At 46.1% G+C, this 20554-nt stretch overlaps 1 protein-coding gene across 2 annotated transcripts in view; it reads right to left on the bottom strand.

Moving 5' to 3' along the window:
* LOC142584129 (uncharacterized) overlaps positions 1-16501 on the bottom strand; it is a 36949-nt gene extending 20448 nt beyond the window's left edge. The window contains exons 1-3 of one of the 2 annotated variants that reach the window (XM_075694303.1): positions 16409-16501; positions 15432-15580; positions 15275-15355 (exon numbers count right to left, since the gene is read on the bottom strand). In XM_075694303.1, the coding sequence (XP_075550418.1) occupies positions 15275-15355; positions 15432-15557 (207 nt within the window). In that variant the 5' untranslated portion in view covers positions 15558-15580; positions 16409-16501. Of the gene's footprint in view, positions 1-15274; positions 15356-15431; positions 15747-16408 lie in introns of those variants that run through there. The other variant, XM_075694304.1, reaches the window with a different exon arrangement.
* Between the last annotated feature and the right edge of the window lie 4053 nt (positions 16502-20554).

Below are 20554 nucleotides of genomic sequence, written 5' to 3'. Positions count from 1 at the left end.
GCGTCAGCCTCTATGGCGCGTCACCGCCGGCTGTCCGTGCCGATTACGACGTGTGGCTCCCGTAGATCGTTTCTCCCTCCGAGACACCGAGTTCTTTGGTTCGTTCCGCTTGCTCAGGCGCACGTTTCGTCATTGTGTGACTCAAGAGCATGCCGAGCGAATGAATGGGCGGTGCGAACGGGGTGCGATAACGCTATCGCGTTCCACTCTTGAAGGCGAAGCTTAAGCGTCCTCCAATTTTTGGTTCCAGGCTCGGTCCCACGCCTCTCCGTTGCTCGTAGCCGCGTGTCTTCAGAAGCCGTGCTTGCTTTGTTGAGTCGGCGCTTCGTAGGTGTTGCCTCGGCGTCCATTGCAGCCTCGTCCGTCGAATCACTGTCTTCGAGCGTCGCAACGGCCTCGTTTACTGCGGTCTTGAGCTCAACTGTTTTCTCACCACTCCCGGAAACACTCAGTGGCAGCTGCTTTCCTAATAAGTGGGTTTCAGAAGGGGGCTCTGCCGAACCTTCTTCGTACTTTCCTGTCGAAGCGTCTTCCACGGTGGCGTCTCCTGCCCGACCGTCTGCAGCCTTGTTCTGTTGTGAACCTGCATAGTGAACCTGTTGTGAACCTGGTGGATGCCGCCACTGCGGCCGCTTCGCTTATAGACGCCACCATCCCAGCCACGCTCTCCGCTTCCTCCTCGTCCATGAGCATCTCGCTCCGGTCTACTTCACCGCCTACGCTCCAACTTTTCGCTCGCGCGCGCGTCCCTTGCCCGTGTTTACCGTGGGCACGGCCTGCCGTGCAACACCGTGACTGAACTCCTGCACCCCTCGGGCTGCCCTTCACGCCACAGGACACTTCCACGTGCGCTCCTGACATTCGCCGAGGCTGTCGGCCTCGCCGACCGCCTTTAGCTCCATCACTTTACCGCGGCGTGCTGCTGTTTCTGGTGCTCTTTCTCTCCCCCTACTTTCATTCCCTACCCCCTGTGCAGCGCGGTTGAGGTGTCCTCTGCTGAGAGACAGTTACTGCGCTGCACTTTACCCCAACCTTTCCTTCCCATATTCAAGAATCTCCTTCTCTCACCGCCTACGCTTGCACCTCTGGCGTACGAACGAGTACAATTAGCCTGCTTGTGCCCGAACGCTCGGCAAGCAGCGCACCTAGGCACTCGGCATTCCAGCGGGATGTGTCCAGTATTGTGACAACGAAGGCATAACGGGGCACGTCCAGGCACAACCACTAGCGCAGTGCCGCTATCAAGACGCATCTGACGTGCGATGCGGTCCGGTGTGACACCTTCGCGCATCAAAAGACGCACTAGACGAGTCGTTGACACGGCGCCTTCAATGTCCTCGGCCTTCCACCGATCACTGATGACTTCCTTTATCTCGCCATACTCTCGGAAGGCTCGTCGAATGGTCTCAGAGGTGACGTCGAACGCGACCCAGTGTAGCATAATCCTGAGTTCTAGCCCCGCTGGATCAATGACGAGGCACGGCCGGTTCTTCACCAGTGGCGGTCCGGCGACTAGCAGCGTCTGCTTTGCCTCTTCTGCCTTCATGTTCAGCAGCCACACGTGCGACATTTGGTAGGCACCAATTCCACCTACTTGCTGAATTACTCCAGTATTCTTCAAGGGCTTCCGGAAGTCGTCGATTCTATAAGGGTGTCCAGTGATGTCGCAGTGCAATACAACTGCGCGCCTTTGTCCTTCACCTGTTGGTAACGGAGGCAAGATGACACGGTAATGCTTGGGCAACGTAGAACACGGGGCACCACGGCCAACGCCAGCCGCTTTCGCAGCTCTCGAGGAGCCCTCCATTCTGCGTCCGTACAGCACGGCGTCCAGAAGCAGAATAACTCAGCCACGAGTTCGATAGTTCAAAGCGGGACAAAAGCGCCTCTAGTGAATGCGGTGTTACCTTAGAAACGCGCCGTAGAAAGTTATACTGCGGTGTACGTCGGTAATCGGCACTATTTCATACAGTTTGAGTGATCACATGCCAGTATTCCTCACTGTCAAACGGAAAGATGAAAGATCACCAGAACGAGTTTGCTTCTCGTAAATTATAACTGAAGAACGGCAAGTGTGTTTTCGCGATGACTTACGTCACGTAGTGTGGGACAGTGTTGTTGCTGCTACAAGTGCTGATCGCGCTTACGGTGATTTTCTGAAAACGTTCATCTCTTATTATGCTAAACATTTCCCTTCCGTTCCTAAAGTATCCGCTCCATCAAGGAAACATAAACCCTGGGTAACTATCCAATTATATAAAAAGATAAAAGAAAAAGGCTAGGTTATTCAATAAATTCATCACATCTCGGGATCCTGATGATTTAAGAGTGTTTAAATCATTTCGAAATGACTTAACTAAGGAATTACGTGCTGCGAAAACTTGATTTTATAAGCAATCCTTCGTATCTTGCAGCCATGACAGCAATAATATATGGCATTGGCTTAATTCTTTGCTGAATAGAGTGTCCAATTCAACAGCAGGGTTGCGTATAATTTCTGATGGAGCGGACATACCTGGCGAGAAGCTGGCCGACTGTTTTAATAATTATTTCACTAATCTACCTAAAAGCAATGTGAATGAAAACGCCTGCCGTTTCATTACAACGAACTGCGTGCATTCAATTCTTTTTGCGTCCCACAAACACTTCAGTAGTAATTTTACTGTTCTCCGCACAAAACAATAGCAGCTCCTGCGATGCTGATAACATTAAAATCAAGCCTGTGAAATTTGTAATAGATATAATCGCTCCAGTACTAGCCCATATTTATAATATCTGCCTTTCTACCAGTGTGTTCCCGTATAACATGCAGATGGCAAAAGTAGTTGCATTGTTCAACTGCCTTAATTATAGACCTGTGTCTATTCTCCCTATATTTTCCAAGTGCTTGGAAAAAATAATTTTTTGCAGAATATCAGACTTTTTGGACAAGCGCAACTTCATAACTAAGCATCAGTACGCTTTCCGGAAAATTAAGTCAACACAGCTAGCTTTGCTTGAACAGAAAGAACTAATTCTAAATAATTTTGAGGAACGTTTGCTAACATTGGGGGGGGGGGGGGGGGTATTTGTCGATTTTTCAAAAGCTTCGATTCTATAAATCATGATCTCATGCTTAGTAAGTTAAACCACTACGGCATACGCGGCAATGCACTTGACTTGATTAGGTCGTATCTTGGTCATAGAAAGCAGTTTGTACAACTAAATAGCTTTAAATCTGAAGTTCGGTCGGTCAAAGTAGGTGTACCCCAGGGCAGTATTTTAGGGCCCCTCCTCTTTAATGTCTTTATTAACGATTTAGTAAACATTGATGTTGATACGCGTTACGTAATCTATGCTTATGACACAACGCTATTCATTTCATCTAACCGCCCTGCCGAATTGATTATAAGAGCTAATGCAGTTTTGAATAAACTATACACATGATCATTTGGCAACAGTTTAACTATTAATTCCCAAACACTAAGGCGGTGTTATTTCGCGCTAAGAACACGCAAATTACTCTAGAAGAAGATTTGCTAATGAACAATTCTAAAATTGAACTTGTACACTCGGTAAAATCGCTAGGTGTACTTTTTGATCATACTATGACGTGGCAGGGCCATATAGATTTTCTTGCTTGTAAGCTTTCGCAAATCACTTGAATTTTTTATTCCTTGAACTATCTTCCTCGCTCTATTAAGTGCTTGTTATATAATTCACTTTTTATCAGCCATTTAAATTATTGTTGTTTTCTCTGGGCTACCACTTCTGACACAAATATCAACAGGCTGTACATACTGCAAAAGAAGGCTCTTCGCGCTATTTGTAATAAGCCATACGATTTCCCTTCAGCTTATTTATTTCATGAACTTTACACACCGAAAGTACAGGCCCTTTTAAAGTATCGTTTAGAGCTTGCGTATAAAAATGAACAGAAAAAGAACATAAACTACATTACTTTTATGGATAACTTAAAGCTACACAAAACTCCATACAGCACAAGAAAGCCAGAGTACTGGCACGTAGCAAAATCGCGCACAAACTATGGATCACAAATGTTGTGCTCCAGGCTACCTCGGTTATTAAACGATCTTATTGTTAATAAAATTGATATTGCAACTTGGTCTCCTCCTGATAGTCTTGATTTTTTCTCTCATATGCGAGTTTACAATGCCTATATGTTTCGAAGTGCAGTGAGATTCTGTGTTTTCGCTTGCTTGCTGGCATCTTGCTTTTGTTGTATTTTCTTCCTTGTCTGATTTGCGATGCGTATGCATAACATGTTGTAGTGCTTGAATATGTAAGTACTTGGGAAAACTGTATTGCCGCTCTGCTGCTCCCTTCTTTTTTTTTGTATTAAGCGTATTTGGGGCTGGCCAAGCCGCTACGAGCAGCTTTCTTCCCCACGTTACCCCCGCAAAGCTGTATTAAGTTTTTGTGGAAAATAAAGCATACATACAATTATGAGCATGTAAATTACAGAAATCGCAGTCACACGAGTAGCGAAGTACGTTTCCGGCACATTTCTTCTGCGCTCTGCGCACACGCAGAGCCATTTTGCGACAGACACAGAAGACCCCCTTCTCGCAATGTACGGCGCTACCCCGACATGTGGCGCGCCACTCGCCCCATGATCACGTTCGCCTTCATGGCGCGTCGCGGCCCGGCTGTCCGTGCCGATCACGACGTTTAGCTCGCGTAGACCGTTTTGAGTGCGATAGCGCTATCGCGTTCCACTCTTGAATGCGAAGCTTAAGCGTCCTCCAATTTTTGCTGTCATACATCGGAATAAATATTCGAGGAGGGGAGGTTTTAGGGAACAGCACCTGTTCAAAACTCCCAGATGGGTTTATTTTCGTTTACAGTGTACCGACGCCTGTAGCGCCCTAAGTGCCAGCAGCGTCGGTTGTTTCGCAACAATACGCAAATGTGGCATGGTAGCTATAGTCCTCAGACTCTGCCCAGGCGGCGCTGCGGAAAAACCCATCACCAAGAACCTGGAAAGCTTCTTCCGCCCATCCACGCTTCGGAAAGGGAGGAAGCTCAGCAGAGCGAAGTACGTGTGCAATGTAGAAGTCTCAGGTGTTATTTCAGCGAGCTGAAACTCGGAAGTATATAGCGAGAATCGTACGTAATCGAGTTCGAGGTAAGAACTCCGGATTCCGTTCTCCAGTGCCTAAATGTGTTAAATTTGGGTACGTACATATTGTCAAAGCGATGAATTACATACACGATTAGTTCAGTTAGTTATGCGTAGGTTACGATCAGTGGTACGAAGCTCGCTTTATCATAGGCTCATGGCCCTGGCGACCCTCGACTTTTCGGTTGCGTTCTCTCTTCAGCTCTCGCTTCCTGTGCGTTCGACCGTGTTATCGGGCATCTTCGAGGGTTCTCTGCACTGTTGTCTTCCGTTTGCATTTACTGCAAATGTGTATACGTGCGTGTCCGGTACAACCGAAGGGAAAACAAGCATAATGGTCGTCACGAACAATATTTTGGGATTTATTAGCTTGAACACGTGTTAGCATTTGCTAGTAAAACCGGAACGTTGGGCCTTCAAAACGTGCGTGCGCGATGCTGTGTGGATTATGAGAGGTCGCGGTGTGTGCGATGTTGATCGCGCGTGTCTTCAGTCTGCCTTTAGCTGCTCACTCCGTGTTACGCGGCGCGCGCCGCGGTCAGAGATTGCTGAGCTTCGTAGTCCGTGGGAACGTGACTCTAGCTCGAGACAGCCGTAAATGAACTGAAGGAGGCCTCGTGAAGCGGGTGTTTTGAGACTTCAGGGGTGGTTTGAGAGCGTCGTATCTCCGAACACGCCGTGTGTGCATTGCGCAATAAACAAACCGCGTTTACTGCGGACAGTCCGAGTTCCTCAGATCAACGACGTATAGAGGAGCCGGAGAAAGCGACTCGCGAATATCACTCAAAGCATGATTAATTAACCTGTAGCTGTTTGCCACAGCACGATTATTATTACAGTTTGCGTGCCGACTCTTACCTAACGGACTTGAAAAGTTTTTGCGGCAAGTGACTCGTGAGTTTCTTTAGTAATGCCATTTGTTCAATAATGTTAAATAAGTTCCTCCAGTAATGTCACTCGAGAATTAGTTGCGAAAGTGGTGAAGTCCCCTTTAAAGCCAACGCATGTAGCTCATCGGGCATCATGAAACAAACACACTCAAAGTCCCGGTGCTTGTATACTAGATATACTATTATGTGCCTGCATGCAAATAATTTTGCCTTGCTCGTTACATTACTTTACTAATCTGCGAACACTGCATTTCCGTTTACCTCTGACCGTCGCATTGCAACTGCAAAGTGCACGTGGCAAGGCTGGGTGCCATGGCACATGTTAGCACGCTGCAGCTGTAGCTGTCTGCATAAATGAACAGCAGCTGCCTTCATGCACATAGCAGTCACAGACATGGCGCAATCCGTCAATGCCGAACATTGATGCCAAGGAGACCATTGAGGAATTATTTGGCAGTAAGTTCGATCTGTAACTTGTTATGTTTGAGAAAACACTTTTTTCTTCATTCATTAAGCAGTCCTTACCTACTTTGCTAGTGGATTTACATTTAACCTTTTTAAACCAAGTGACAAAGAGGTGTTCCTAGGTGGAGCAAGGTCAGCCAGAGTAGCACCTTCATATACATGGGAACACTTTCCTGCAATTGAATCGCCACACACCCAGATGCAAGAGCTTGCTGCTCTCAACAAAGTAGATAAAGAGGTGAGGTGTGTGCTTGACAGCTTACTCAACGATGTGTGCAAGGCAGCAGAGCTGTCACGCCTACAAGAAGTGTGCACCTGGGAAAAAAGTGTGCCCGTTTATAGTGCAATGACATATTAGCTTAAGGCGCCAGCCACAATCCAATCAGCCTTGCACCTCATCGACAAGTGGACCATATGTCAGTCGCTGGGAGAGACTTCTTCTTTTCTAATGTAATGTGCAGCCAGAAAGATGCTGAAGAAGCTGCTATCAGCACGGCGAAACAGGCTGGATGTAGAAGGTACGCCTCCTCATGTTCTTGTGGTGGCAAATCTTAGCAAAAAATATTTTTGCGTATGCATTGTCAATCAGCAATTGTGGAACACATCAGCATGCATTAAAATATTCTAGAATTTCAAGGCCTGTGCTGTTATGTAGGTCGCACAAGGAGCGAAGAAAAGAAAAGGCAATATTGCACGGTAACATAAACAGCATGTTCACTATTGTTTTCACAAGCTTATGCTTACACAGAGTTTTTCTTAACATTATTATTGCTCCTGAATGCTTGTCATACTTTAAGGATAAGCAGAGAGGCTAAGGCAAGGAAAGCTTTTGAGCAGAAAGCTAATCAGTCAGTTGTTGAGGTGGGCTATGCATGTAGAGGCTTCCTCCTGACAGTACCTGTTGAAATATTTGACAAATACCTTCTAGCAAACCAAAAATTAAGAAATATATTTTTGTGTGTCCCCAAATGTTTTATATAATAGGAGTACTGAACGAGAATTGGGCTGCATAAATCAAGTGAGCTTTACGTGTAGTTATGTTTATCAAGACCTCGTGTTAGTATGCCAAACAGTTATTCAGTATGGGTTACATCAGCAGACATGAGTTCTTGACATAACATAAGTGGCTGTGTCAATTTTCACCAGACAGGACTCGGCTTCACTAGTACCTGTGTGCTTGCACATAGGTACTTTAGGAGACGGCGTGACATCACAGTGTATACTCCTTTCTTTCTGATCTCGTTCTTTTTCTCCACGGTTCAATAGCGCAGCGGGGTAGAGCACACTGGTTCAAGTCAACTTTTCTAGCCTGCATGCTAAGAAATCAGATCAAATCAGAACTTTCAGACTGACTCCAACCAAATAAGTGAATTTTATTAGCCCGACATTTAGAAGCCTCAGGTGCGTGGACGATTGCCCCATCGTGAAGATGGGGAAGTCCATAACCTGCAGAGACAATTAAACTCCATAGAGCCGGATACACAGTTCACATATAAGCGTGAACAGAAAGAATCGCTCTCATTCTTAAGTGTACAAGTTACACGAACAGACAGCGTTCTAAAATTTTCAGTCTTCCGAAAACCAACCCACACGGGCCGCTACCTTCACTTCGAATCCAACCACCCGGCAAACGAGAAGGCGTCTGTTGTAAATTATTCATTCATAAGAGCCGAAACTTATTCCCCCTGAGAATTCACAAAAAGAAAGGAAATAGAACGGTTCTCAACGAACTTAAAAGGAATGGCTACCCAAGGACTTCATTCGAAAAACAAGCCAACTACAAAAAAAGAAGAAACAAGCTACGGGACCCTCAACCGCTGACTTCTCCCCTACCCCGAAAACGCGTGTCCATCCCATGCGTCAAAGGTACCAGCGAAGCTCTCAGCGGAATATTGAAAAAAATGCCTCGAAGTTGCGCACAAACCGATAAACACTTTCAATATCCTCCTCCCTAAACCAAAAGATCGTCCAGCAAAAGAGAAAGCTCAAGTCGTCGTTTCCAAAATCAGCTGTGCCGACAGTCCGGCGTCGTACATCGGGAAAACCAAAAATCTAAAGGAAAGGATCGGACACGGGAATGACGTCAAAACGTGTGGTTGCGAACCTATCTTAGAGGAATGCGTCACTCTTGGTCGCAGTCGTAATCAGCTCACAAGAGAAATCATCGAAGCAAAGGCTATCATTGGTCTGGGCGATGCATGTGTTAGCTCACCCTCATTATCATTATCAAGAAGTGAATTGGCGTATCTCCGACTGCAGCCACAGGCTGTATGAATGTGTTGCCACCTGGTTGCTATCGGTTTTCTTGCTTGGTTTTCTTTGTTGATGTCACATGGTTTGCGAATGTATAAGTAGTCTTGTGTCACGAAATAAACCTCAGTTGGAAGTTAGCGCTCCCCCTGTTTTCCGCTCCCTTTGATTACCCCTACCTCTGTCCTTTTTTGCTCGTCCTGAGCGGCGCTACTAGCCTTAAACAGTTATGACATACCAACTCGCCCAAACTGCCACGCTTTTGACATTCAACAAAATACGCAGCGCCGTCGCTGAACATTCTGAAGACGCCGACCACAAGATTACTTGCCAAGAAACCCAAATCCTTTAAACAGAGACGAACTTGCGAAAAAGGCTACTACTGGAGTCATGGCACATTTAGTATACCGGGGGGGGGGAGGGGGTAACATAAACCGCGTGAAGGACAACCTACCCTCAGTGTATATCCATGGCCTCAGAGACATGACGAAAAGAAGAAAAGGACGCCCAAACAGGTAAATTCCCGCTCAAGGTCACCAACACCAAAACGTTTGCGCTCCCCCGGGCCTGCCTTCGCTCCCAGCCTCGCGTCAATGGCGGGTCAAGCTCCCCCAGCATCGGTCATCCGACAGTTCCCGCTTGGTGTGTGTCCTTCTCCTCTTACGTCCGTGTCGTTTTTGTAGGGCAATAATACTTGAGTTATGGATTACCAACTTGCCCGGAATGCTGCTCTCATTAACGGTCATCCCAGCCGACCAGCGCCACTGCAGCCATTCCGCCCCTCTGCCAAGTGTCTCCCCACCTTCCGTACTCTCCCCTTTTTACGAAATACGTTTTAAAAGCTGCACACCGCCACCCCCGAAGAATACCCGTTGAAGAATGAGCCGAATATGCTCCGAAATGTCGGGGTAATAAAATTAATCTATTTTCGTTCCATTCCTTTATTTCAGCGTTCATCTTTAAATGTACAAATGCCAGGAAAGGAGCGAAAAGCCGCTATTTTAGGCGGCTTGACAAAAGCACCTGCCCCTACAGTATTTGGCAGCAGACAGTTTGTGAACTCTTGTCAGGCAACAATACACGGATACATAAAATATATTTCGAAAAAGACTTGTAAGGGCATGATAACATGCGTTTTTAAAAACGTACACTATAACCAACATTTCTTTACCAGCAATACACGCCTTCTAATAACAGAAAATTACAGATTTATGTAACGTGGTGAAATGATACATTTTTCCAGGCACATAACAATATTTAAAAGCACTTTCACATACAAGCCAAATACAAAATGATTCCATACTTAAGTTACAGGCAAGAAAAGGAAATGCAAATATAACATACACTGATCACATGCAGTAACACGGCTAATGAAACATTCCTTCAGAATTCGGCGTGAGACGGGTCTTAAGGTCCATGTTTGTTTTTTCGAGACTGTTCTGCAATGCCGATGTTCGGCACGGTAGTCCGACCTTAGTTCGTGAAAAAGGCACGTCCCAAGCTTCCGAATGTCGTATTTGAGGTGATGAGGTTTGCTTACATTACAAAGACCAGTAAAGCCCGTGTGGCCTCGTTTTACGCTTTCTTTGTATTTCATAGCAAGGTTAAACTGATAATTAATGAAATGGTTGTAGTCAGTATGAAAGTCCTAATCAATTTCCCAACCAGACAGGTAATTATATCGAAATGGTTAGCTACATGCTAAGACATCCTATGCGATCGTTTTGCTGCCTCTGGAAAACTGTCAAGGAAAAATCCTGTAGCTGCATTTCGACATGCTCAAAACATGGGTATATCTTTTTCTGAATAAACTGAATTACCATAACCTTAAGCCTCAGCAATGGTTATCCTAGCAGTTTTCATCGCATGGTGATACAAACAAGGACATTTAACATGAAGGTATTAATACAGAAATAGCCTCTCATTTTTCAGCGCTGAGTACTAATAGTAAGTGCAAAGCTGGTGTAGTTGCAGTGAAATGTCAGGATTAAGTATGTGCCTTGCAAGAATATATGCGACAATGTTCCTTTATTTTTATAACCTTATTTTCTCATTGCGCCTTATTAAAGACAAAGTAGCAGTAGCTGTGCTACAACTGTGCATGAATTTCTTCTGACTGATTTCTGCTTATTGTATTTGCACTGAGAATGAAATGCCAGTATGCATGGAATGTTATGTTACCGTGTGAGATTTAAATGCAGGTTGGACTTTATAGTTAACTTGAGGCAGCCATGGCTGTGTGCCAGCCCTGATGGACTGTTCAAGGATGGTGACGAGACTGTGCTCCTTGTGATAAAGTGCCCCCTTTTCAAGAAAAGATAGTGTGCTGATTAACGCTGACAATGAAATTAGCTTCGTCAGCTGTATCGTTCATGAAGGTGACAAACTTAGGCTGAAGAAGCGTCACCAGTATTATAGTTACTTAATTCGAGTTTAATGGCGCAACAGCGATTAAGGCTATATATGCTGCGCCGAGACACAGGACCAGTATTATAAGCTAGTTCAAGTCGCAATGTATGTGACGAATACGAGCAGATGCTTCTTGATTTTAAGAGCGTCAGCTCTTACTCATCACATTTATCGATTTCTTATGGTCTGCTAACACCTCCCTTATGCATATATACCTTCGTTCCGCTATACTCCTACAACAAGGGGTACCCATCCGGAGACATTTGTGTACCGAATTTGGTACGCAAATAAAACCCTATGGGTGGTGGTATATAAATAAAACCACAATTAAATAATAGATAAACATTCTATACATGGAATTCCTAATTGAAATGTACACAACTCCCACCAAAAGCCGAATTCTAGGCCCACGTTGACCCTCCAAACGAAGCAAATTCCGATTTCGGACGCATCTTGAGGGGTTTGTAACTCGACAAGTAGTAGACGTATACAAATGGGACCGGTACCAAACGATTTGTCTTGACGAGATCTATCGAAAATTGCGAATAGATTAAACTAATCACATGAGCGTAATGTCTTCCATAGATGGCGCTAGGCGTCGATCGCTGCGCTAGGCGGCGTGTGTGCAGGCGTATATATATAGCCGTAAAGAACCCAATGTGGCCATTCAAGATACCGTCGCCGTCGTATCCATGTGTGTTTCCACGAATGGAAGTCTGCCTGCGTTACGCGTGGGTGATTTTAATGGCTAATAAAGTGCCTTTCATGCAGGAATGAAACACTCGTTCGGCCCGAAACTAGAATCAGATGTTACCGAACCGACCACCCAGTGGGGAACTGCGTTGGACTTGGTTTTCTCTGACTTCGTTGGAAGGGGGGCGGAATTCGTCGTGCACCAAATACGTTCTATGCCTGACTACTTCACTGATCACAGAACGGTGTTTGTGCTAATTAAGAACAGCCAAGTAGAAGACTGTGAGTCCATGGATGACGACGAAAGTGCGATGGAATAAGGCAGTTCGTCTAACCAATCAAGTGAAGAATTTCATGAAGGTGCCAGTGAAGATGTTGAGCAGTGATGTGTGTGATAGTTGGCTGCAATATGTACAAGTGAAATGTTTGTGAGTGTGTTTATCTTATGGGAAAATAAACGTACAAAATTGTATTTCCATTGGTGTACCTCACTTCATCTCATTCATATCAATTCTAGTAAAACAAACACCTAAAGCTCGTTACATCAACGTCTTCCAGACGTTGGCGGCATTATTTTAGTTATTGTTTCTGCAACATATGTCTCTACTTAAATATTCTCACATTTACGAGGCATCGTTAATACTCAGGACTGTGTAGAGCACTTGTTTCGGATAGTAAGTTGGAGTGATAAAACTAAAGGTGCCAAATATAAGGTGTTGGCGAATTATAAGCAAAAAGCTAATGTAGTCGCCAGTATGACCTTTTACTTTGACTTAACCGTGATTTTAATTATAACTGTTCTGATTCGTTAAAATTGTTTGATGTATCAGTGTTCTTTTCTTGCTCTTTTGGTTTGTTATTCAATTACTGCAAGTTGCAATGACTGGATGGTTGTCTCTTTATTTGTGGCCTACACATTGCGCAGCATGGATAGCTTGTAATTTATATACAGTGTTTTGCCTGCCATTTTATCTTGTTTATATCTCCATAGAGAGTAGTAAGAACGTTCACAACTTAAGGAGTTTTTTGGTTGTGTTTGTGCAGTTGGCATGTGCTTGATATTGACACGTGTACTTTATCGGGCGACCACGTTTCGCCGCCTAACAAATGTAATCGCACAGCGCGGGACGCGCCTGCATGTAGCCGAAGTTTCTGGAAAGTTATCGATGCTTCTACCCGGCTGTCTGTTGTCGCCGAACCTTGTGTAATCTGATTTCATCGCGTGACGCGAATAGTGTAGAACTTTGTGGAAGGCACGCGGGTCCGAACGATTAGTCTGGAACATTCGACGACTGCTGTATAAAAGCCGACGCGCTTAACCCGCTGATCAGATTTTCGACGATCGCCGACTGTGTTCGCCGTTATCGTTGTGCTATTAGTGTAGCCTGTTTTTGTGGGCACAGGTTCGCCCAATAAAAGTTAGTTTTGTATTTCACCGTATTGCTGCTTTCTTCACCGTCACTACCACGTGACAATATTAAACGCTGGACTGTTGGTTTCGCTTGTCAAGTTTTACCCATGAATATCTAAATAAATTTGTTGTATTTGTAACTCATATCTAGTTCCCTATAGTCGCATAAACATACTGATTCACAGAATCGCTATTTAGTCTGGTGCATATCTGGTTTCATGCAATGGGAATACGACAGCAAAACAAAAACAACAAAACACAATTATGTGTCTGCCAATTTCACCTTGCCTGCCACAATGATCGGTAACTATCTGAATAAAATTGCATAGTACATGCTTTAAGAGAGTTCGCACGATAAGTGCACACAGATATGGTGCTAATCTATACTGTGTACCGCGTCTGCTTATGCCTACTGTTCACTACTGTACTAATGTTGGGCTCGTTTTCAGTGACACTTGTTTACTACGAATAAAATGGTTATTAATACAAATCCCCTGAATCAGCAGAGCTGCAAAATAGAGTGGTCTTAAATGATAACGTACAAGTACAATAATAAATTACCTAACATACGTGCAGCATTGTTTCCAACTTAATGCTCACATTATTACAACAATGTACTTAAACAACAAAAGTACAGGTAGTACTCATATTATTACAGCAATGAAATTAAATAAGAGAGTACACGCACAACAAAATGGGATGATTTTGTTTATCCTCCCGGGACTGCTACTGCAGTTCGTAATAAGTTCATAAACAACAAAGGATACGAAAAATGGTAATAGAAGAACAGCACGTAAACAAGCTTCAGATGCACTATATCTGTTTGCAAGCATTGCCAAGGACTGAAACAATATAACCAAAAATATGAATAAGAAAATATTTCTGTGTACATGGCCATTGTAGGGGCTTTTAATTATGTACTATTCGTTATGACAAAATCATGTGCGGTTGAAGGTTTGCTAAAACGCAACACATATGAAAGATGTGATCCATTGCAGGAATAAGCGAAATTGGTATTCGGTGAGTTAATACATTTTAATGCCTAATCCTCTTAACTGCCCTCTCCACATGTATGCGGACAGAAGCAACAGAGCAAGTCTGTTCCATTTCCTCAGGTGTGAAGCGAACATTGCTTCCTGCCAAAAAGGGTGGCATTATGAGGACTACTCCTCTATCAGCAAGGGAAGCTCTGATGCCTGGAAAGCACCTATCAGACAAAATTGTGTTTTGAGCTTCAATAAAGTTCACAAAATTAGAAACTAATGAACCATAAGTGTCTGAACATCTGGCACCATATGGTTTGGACCATATGGTTTGGAAACCACCATTCCGTTTGGAATGATAGCAACAAGAAATTTTAATGTGTAGGTAACTTTGTATGGAGATTAGAGCATGTGTCACGCCCTTACCTCGAATGGGGTTTAGGTTTTCGTTTCTGTGCACTCAGTCATAAGCATGCACTGTGGATAACTTACTTTAAAACAAGATGGCTGCGACAACGTGATGTGAGCTATTGGAACTGAGGTGAAACAGTGCGAAAAAGACGAGGACACAAGGAAACAAATGCCACAGACTCGTCCTCGTCTTTTTCGTATTCTAAGTATGAACCAACTAGCCCTCATCAAGATCTTACTAGAGCTATTGGGAACTTGTAGATGAGATGCTGTCCTTTGTTATTTCAGTCAGTGTGTGCAGCACAGCATAGAATGCACGGGACCCTGTTTTCTCATGCACTCCAAAAAGAATAGCAACTGCAGGGAATGATATTCCCAGCTTCATTTTCATTAAAAACTTGTGCAACTTATTTTTGACTGTTACATCACTACTCCCCTCCCTAACAGCTGGTAACAAACTGAGTAACAATGCAAACACATTGCTACCAACACCACACAGACTTCTCAGTGCATCTGGGCTGCTAATGATGCTGTGGAAACCAGCAAAAAACTGTGTTCTAGTGCCGGGGCCAACTGAAACAGTCCGTACAATACGCTGCTGAGTGACAACAGTTCCACTGGTACATTCCACAGGACCAACCTCAAGGCTTTGAGACGAAAGCCCAGGATCAGGAATACCTCCTTCAGTAACAGGAGGAACTTCTGTTTCGATGCTGTGAATCTGCAAGCAAGGAACCATGAAGAAAAGACTTGGAGTTATGGGCATCTGAAATCCCAAGAAAACATACAAAGCATACCTTAATTCTCGAAACTTGCATTTTGCATTTGCGCTTGAGCATGTTTACAAGAGCATGGTACAGTGCCGCTTGCACACTCGGCAGAAGTTGAACGATCTGTACTCTGCCCAGTTGTAGCTGCAGCATCTGCCTGGTGTCTTTTCTGCCAACTGAAAAGAAAAATGCTGTGATGTAAAAATGCTGTATGTGATGTATGTAGACAGTGAACAAGGGACACCATGGTTTTCAAGTAATGTATCCCTCAAGAACAAGATTATTGAGCAAATTGCAACACACCTGTATTTTTTTTTCATTTCTTCAACAGGTTCGTTTATAGCCATATGAGCATAAAAATCGAAGCATTCCAAATTGGTTCATATTGAAAATGTCCTGAAAACAAGACCTAAGTATCTCTTATATTTTTATGCAATCTATCGTAATGTTCTTTCTCGCAATTATTTACAAAGAACAAATTCTTCCACAGCCTTATTTAGGGCAGCAAACAGAAAACGTTTTCCAAGGCAGCAAACAGCGTGCTAAGATAACGAATGTAAGCTTCCTACATGTGCCTGCGCGCCGCACCTTTCTGTCTCACAGGTGCTACAGCATCGCTCAGTACCTTTGAATTTTTCGCAGACGCTTCAAGCAACACACGCGTACAAGTAAGTGTAAATAAACGCGACATTTTTTTACGCACATGCGTTACTTCGTAATTACTCATCCAGTGCTCATACAGCAACTTTATTGCTCACATTTCAAAAACGCAGTCGAGCGGGCTTAGTAGATTGCGAAACGTGATTGTTGCATCGGCGCAGCCCATACAAAAGACCGAAGCTGGAAATGAGCTCGCGATAGCACAATGCTCTAGAAACGTATTTTTAATTCCTAAACTAACCAAAACGTTTGGTTAAACTGATCTGCCAAATCTCTCCGTTCCACTTGTTAAGTCAAGAGGAGGTGGACGTCTGTAAACAGATAGATATATCGATGGCACATACGCAGGATGGTTAGCAACGTTGTTTTTTTTTTTCAGTTGCCAACGAAGTGGGGGCTGCAGATTCTTGAATTTTCGCTTGTTTGCCACGGTCCTCCGTCAGGGCTGCGCAACACAATTACAGCAGAAGAACATTATCACACTTTCCCATGCGAGCCACTGTGCTGTGAGATGCAAGTAATTCGCTTACCCAACACGTTGAACGGCCCGTATCCAGCGTTCTCGCCTTTCCCCTTCATATAATCGCGAAGGAAATCGGTAAAACTGAACCTTGTTATTGAGTCCTTCACGTTCATGGCAATTTACAACACAACAGAAGCGTCACTTGCGGCGTTTCTTTGTAGCGAGCGGAGTTATCGCGGTTGCCGTCGTTTCCGCCATCAGTCTGACGAGTAAGCCAACAAGCACTTTATGGCTTTATGGCAGTTCTGCAGCGCGTCCGACTGGCGGCGAAATTCATAGCTCTCTGTCTGGGTGGTAAATGTGGGGCCCTTTTTCTTACGAAGAGAGGCGCATTTCCTTGGAAGAGTTTCCGTGGTTTCCTGTCAGTCCGTCTGTCCAGCGCTGTCTGGAGAGGAGGGGCAAGGGGGAAACACCTAAAACATGTAATGTGGGATGAGTACCTAAATATGGGCGTCTTGCGCTGGAGTTTGAGGTATAGTAGCGGCGCCTGGTGGCGGCGCGGGAAACGACATCTGGGTCGTACCAGCTTGGGTCGTATTGAGCCCTGGCTATGGCGAAGCACGTTTCTAGACCGAGTTTTGCGTCGATTCGCACTTTTTTCTGCCCTGTTGCGAGTGCGAAAAGGCTCGTCACTTCTCACAGACCATGCCAACCACCCTGCGAGCTCGCCGCAGCCTATAGTTTAACGAAAACGGACTCTCCGTGTGCCGTGGGACGTAATGCTGGGAGCAGTAGGAATCGGTGACGCCGATCCGGAGAGACCTATCCCAACCTCGAAAAGGCGTCACCGTCATTACTTCTGCGTCGTGGGCTGCCACGAACAAAAAGGCCTGAATCCCAACGTCAGATTCTACCGTTTTCCTTCAAGGCCTCACGAGGTGGAGCGTCGGGCGCGCTGCATATAGCTGCAGTTCGTCGCGCTGAGTAAGCGAAACTTCGCGCCATGCTGACTGCTTCGCCTGTCTTGAAGCTTGCTTGATTATCCGCGTTCTAAATTTCGGTCTTTTGCACCTACAGTCCCGACAGTAGACCGACATAGCAGCAGGCATGGCTGGTAATTCACGATTCGAGACCCGGCCACAGCGACAATTAACAATTCGACCGATGCGATGTGGTGAAGTGACCAGGTGTGTGCAAATGACCACAAATGGCCGGGCTGATTCGGTGACAATTCACTACCCCACTACGAGCAGCACAGGTTAGAGAGTTAAATGTGCTCGTACTTGACCTCAAGCCAGCGTGTTGAGGCAGCGCAGCAAGGTAGTATTGATTACAGCAGAGCGATGTTCGAGCGCTGTCATTAAAAGCTACGTCAAGCGAGCAGCGCACGAGCTCGCGCTGCAGCGCGATTCGCACGTACGTGCGAGCTCATGTGCATTGCATCAGTTATTACCAGTTACTAAAAGGGACAGATGGCCGCTACTACAACGCCGGCATAACTACTTGTTTAGCGACATGCAATCAACAAAGATTGCAGGAGGCCCGCCGTTTCGCGGCATGTCGAAAGACCGCTGCCGTCGCGGCGCGTACGATCGTGCGCTCGAGCAGTTCGTACATCGCGCCGCGTACCGTCGTGTGCTCGAGCAGTTCCGTACACATGATGTCTGCTTGTCGCTGCTGTGGATTCATTTATAGCAAGCATTTCCTCGCGTTTGTGCGCCTGAGTCTAGCAGCGTGCAAACCTTACCTGAAGTTCCACTTCGTACGCGACTCGATTCACTTGCGATTGACACCGCGCTAAAACTTCGCCGCTTAATTCTTGAACGGCGTACAGGTATTCGGCACTGCATAATTTCTTGCCTTTACGCAGCGTGCCACCCCTGAAAAAATCTTCGGCGCTCGATATTCGCTGCAGGCCGTGATACAACACAACCGAAAGTGGCGGGTCCATATTGTAAGCGTGCTTTCCGAAGCAGACGACTGAGCTTGGTACGACCCATTTTAGGACAGAGGGCGCTTTTTAGCACCTTTTTCGGGAGTTCGTACGGTACGAGTTGGTCCTACGGTACGAGTTCGTACGGACGCTCCTGTGGTCGAGGCTTCAGCGACTTCGTTCGTAGCTAAGTACTTTTTTATCTTTATTAGCTAGTGTTTTGAAGTGTTTTCTATTGCATGGAGTAGAGGCGCAAATTTTGAATTCTTGGTAAGAGTAGCAAACGTACCGGCTTTGTCTAGGTCTGGCGGCTCCCCCGTTAGGCCTAATTGGTAGGAGGGACCTATTGATAGGCTTAGTTAATTCTTTCAGCTAGCTCCTCGGATTCTTACATGGGGTAGGGAGTGATAATTCTTTATTTTAGTTTGGGATAGCGGTCGAGGTCGGCTTTGCTTAAGTGATTTGGCGAACTTCCTCGTTGGGCCTAGGGACGTAGGCCTAGCGATGAAATCGAAGAACGTGAAGGCCGCAGGGGACGGGGAGCAAGTGCAGTGCGACGAGTGCCTGCGATGGTGCTTCCTCGACGAAACTAAGTTCCAGAATTTAGCAGACGCGGAGGGGTCTAGCTTCACGTGCAGGTCGTGCGAGGGCGTCAGGGAAGCCGTCCAAAAACTGGATGGGAATTGGGCGGCTAAGTTCGACGAGCTTAAGGCAGACCTGAGGGAGGAACAAGAGAAGCGGGTAGCACTGCAGGCGAAAGTTGACAATTTCGTAAAGGTGGAGGCGGCCCAGGCCGCACAGTTAGTAAGGACCGTGGCCGAGCTTGAGGAAGAAAAAGAAAGGAGCGCCGAACTGGAAAGGCGGCTCGACGCGCTGCACACGCGTGCAGCGGAGAAGGTCGGGTCAGGACAACAAAGTGCTGGCAAAAACTCAGAAAGTAGGGCAGAACCTACAGGTGAAGTGGGAGGCAGGGAGCCAGAGCAAGCCGTCCTCAGCTCGCCGCCGGTGAAACGGCGTAGTTATAGTGAAGCTGCACAACGTGCCCCGAGTGAGGCGACGCTGCAGCCACAGGGGCACCAGCGGGCGCAAAGGGAGGGGCAGCGGACACAGGCTGCAGTCGAACGGTTTGCACGTAGAAGGGTCCTGGTGATAGGGGACTCCAATGTGGGGAGGGCCGAACAGGGCGTGATGGCGAGAGTGAAGGCCGACGGGCGAGTACAGGTGGAGGCGCAAGCGGGCAAGGGCATGGCGGAAGCAATGACCAAGGCGCGGGAAGTAGTTGGGGTCAGCACGGAGAGCGACAGCTTGGTCATTATGCATTCTGGGCTCAATGACGTGCTTAAGGGGAGAAGCCAGGACCTTGAGAGGCCCATTGAGACTGGGCTGAGTAAGCTTAGAGAGGCCTCCGGGAGGGTGCACGCGACCATATGCACTATCCCAGAGGTCCAGGGCCAGGCTTACCAGGTAGAAAGGAGGGTGGTTGAGGCCAATCGGGTCATTAGGAGTCTGAGCGGACGACTCGGGTACAGCGTGATGGAGGTCAACAGGGACGTGTATGGAACCGGCTTCCGGCCTTTTGTGCCGGATGGCATTCACTACAGTGGTGCCACTGGCAAAAGGATAGGGGGCAGGATGGGTCGCCAGGCAACAGCTTTTTTAGGGGGACCCAGAGCCCTGAAATAAGCAGTGTAGGCGTGGACGATTCGAGGCAGGAGCCACAAACACGCAAACATCGGTACTGTAGGAGAGGTGACAGGAATAAGCGCAAGAGCCAAATTAAGTCAGACATAGGGTTCGTTAACATGCAAGGTGGCAGAAATAGACTAAAATGGGAGGAAATCGAAGAACAACTAAGACAGGAGAACTTAATGGTTTATGGGTTTGTAGAGACACATCTTAGAGACATGGAACAACCGCCCTGTAACCCTGATTATGCATGGGAATACTGCAACAGAGTGCAGGGTAGCAGAAAGAGTGGGGGAATTGGAGCACTCATTCATAAAAATACAAATTGGCAAAGGGTCAAACAGGAATGCAAGGAGCATTTATGGCTAAAAGGAAAAGTAGCAGGGGCGAACACACTTCTAGGCTTTG

The sequence above is a fragment of the Dermacentor variabilis genome, chromosome 6 (genome assembly GCF_050947875.1).
Source record: "Dermacentor variabilis isolate Ectoservices chromosome 6, ASM5094787v1, whole genome shotgun sequence".
Lineage (NCBI taxonomy): Eukaryota > Metazoa > Arthropoda > Arachnida > Ixodida > Ixodidae > Dermacentor > Dermacentor variabilis.
This window is presented reverse-complemented; position numbering and strand designations above follow the sequence as displayed.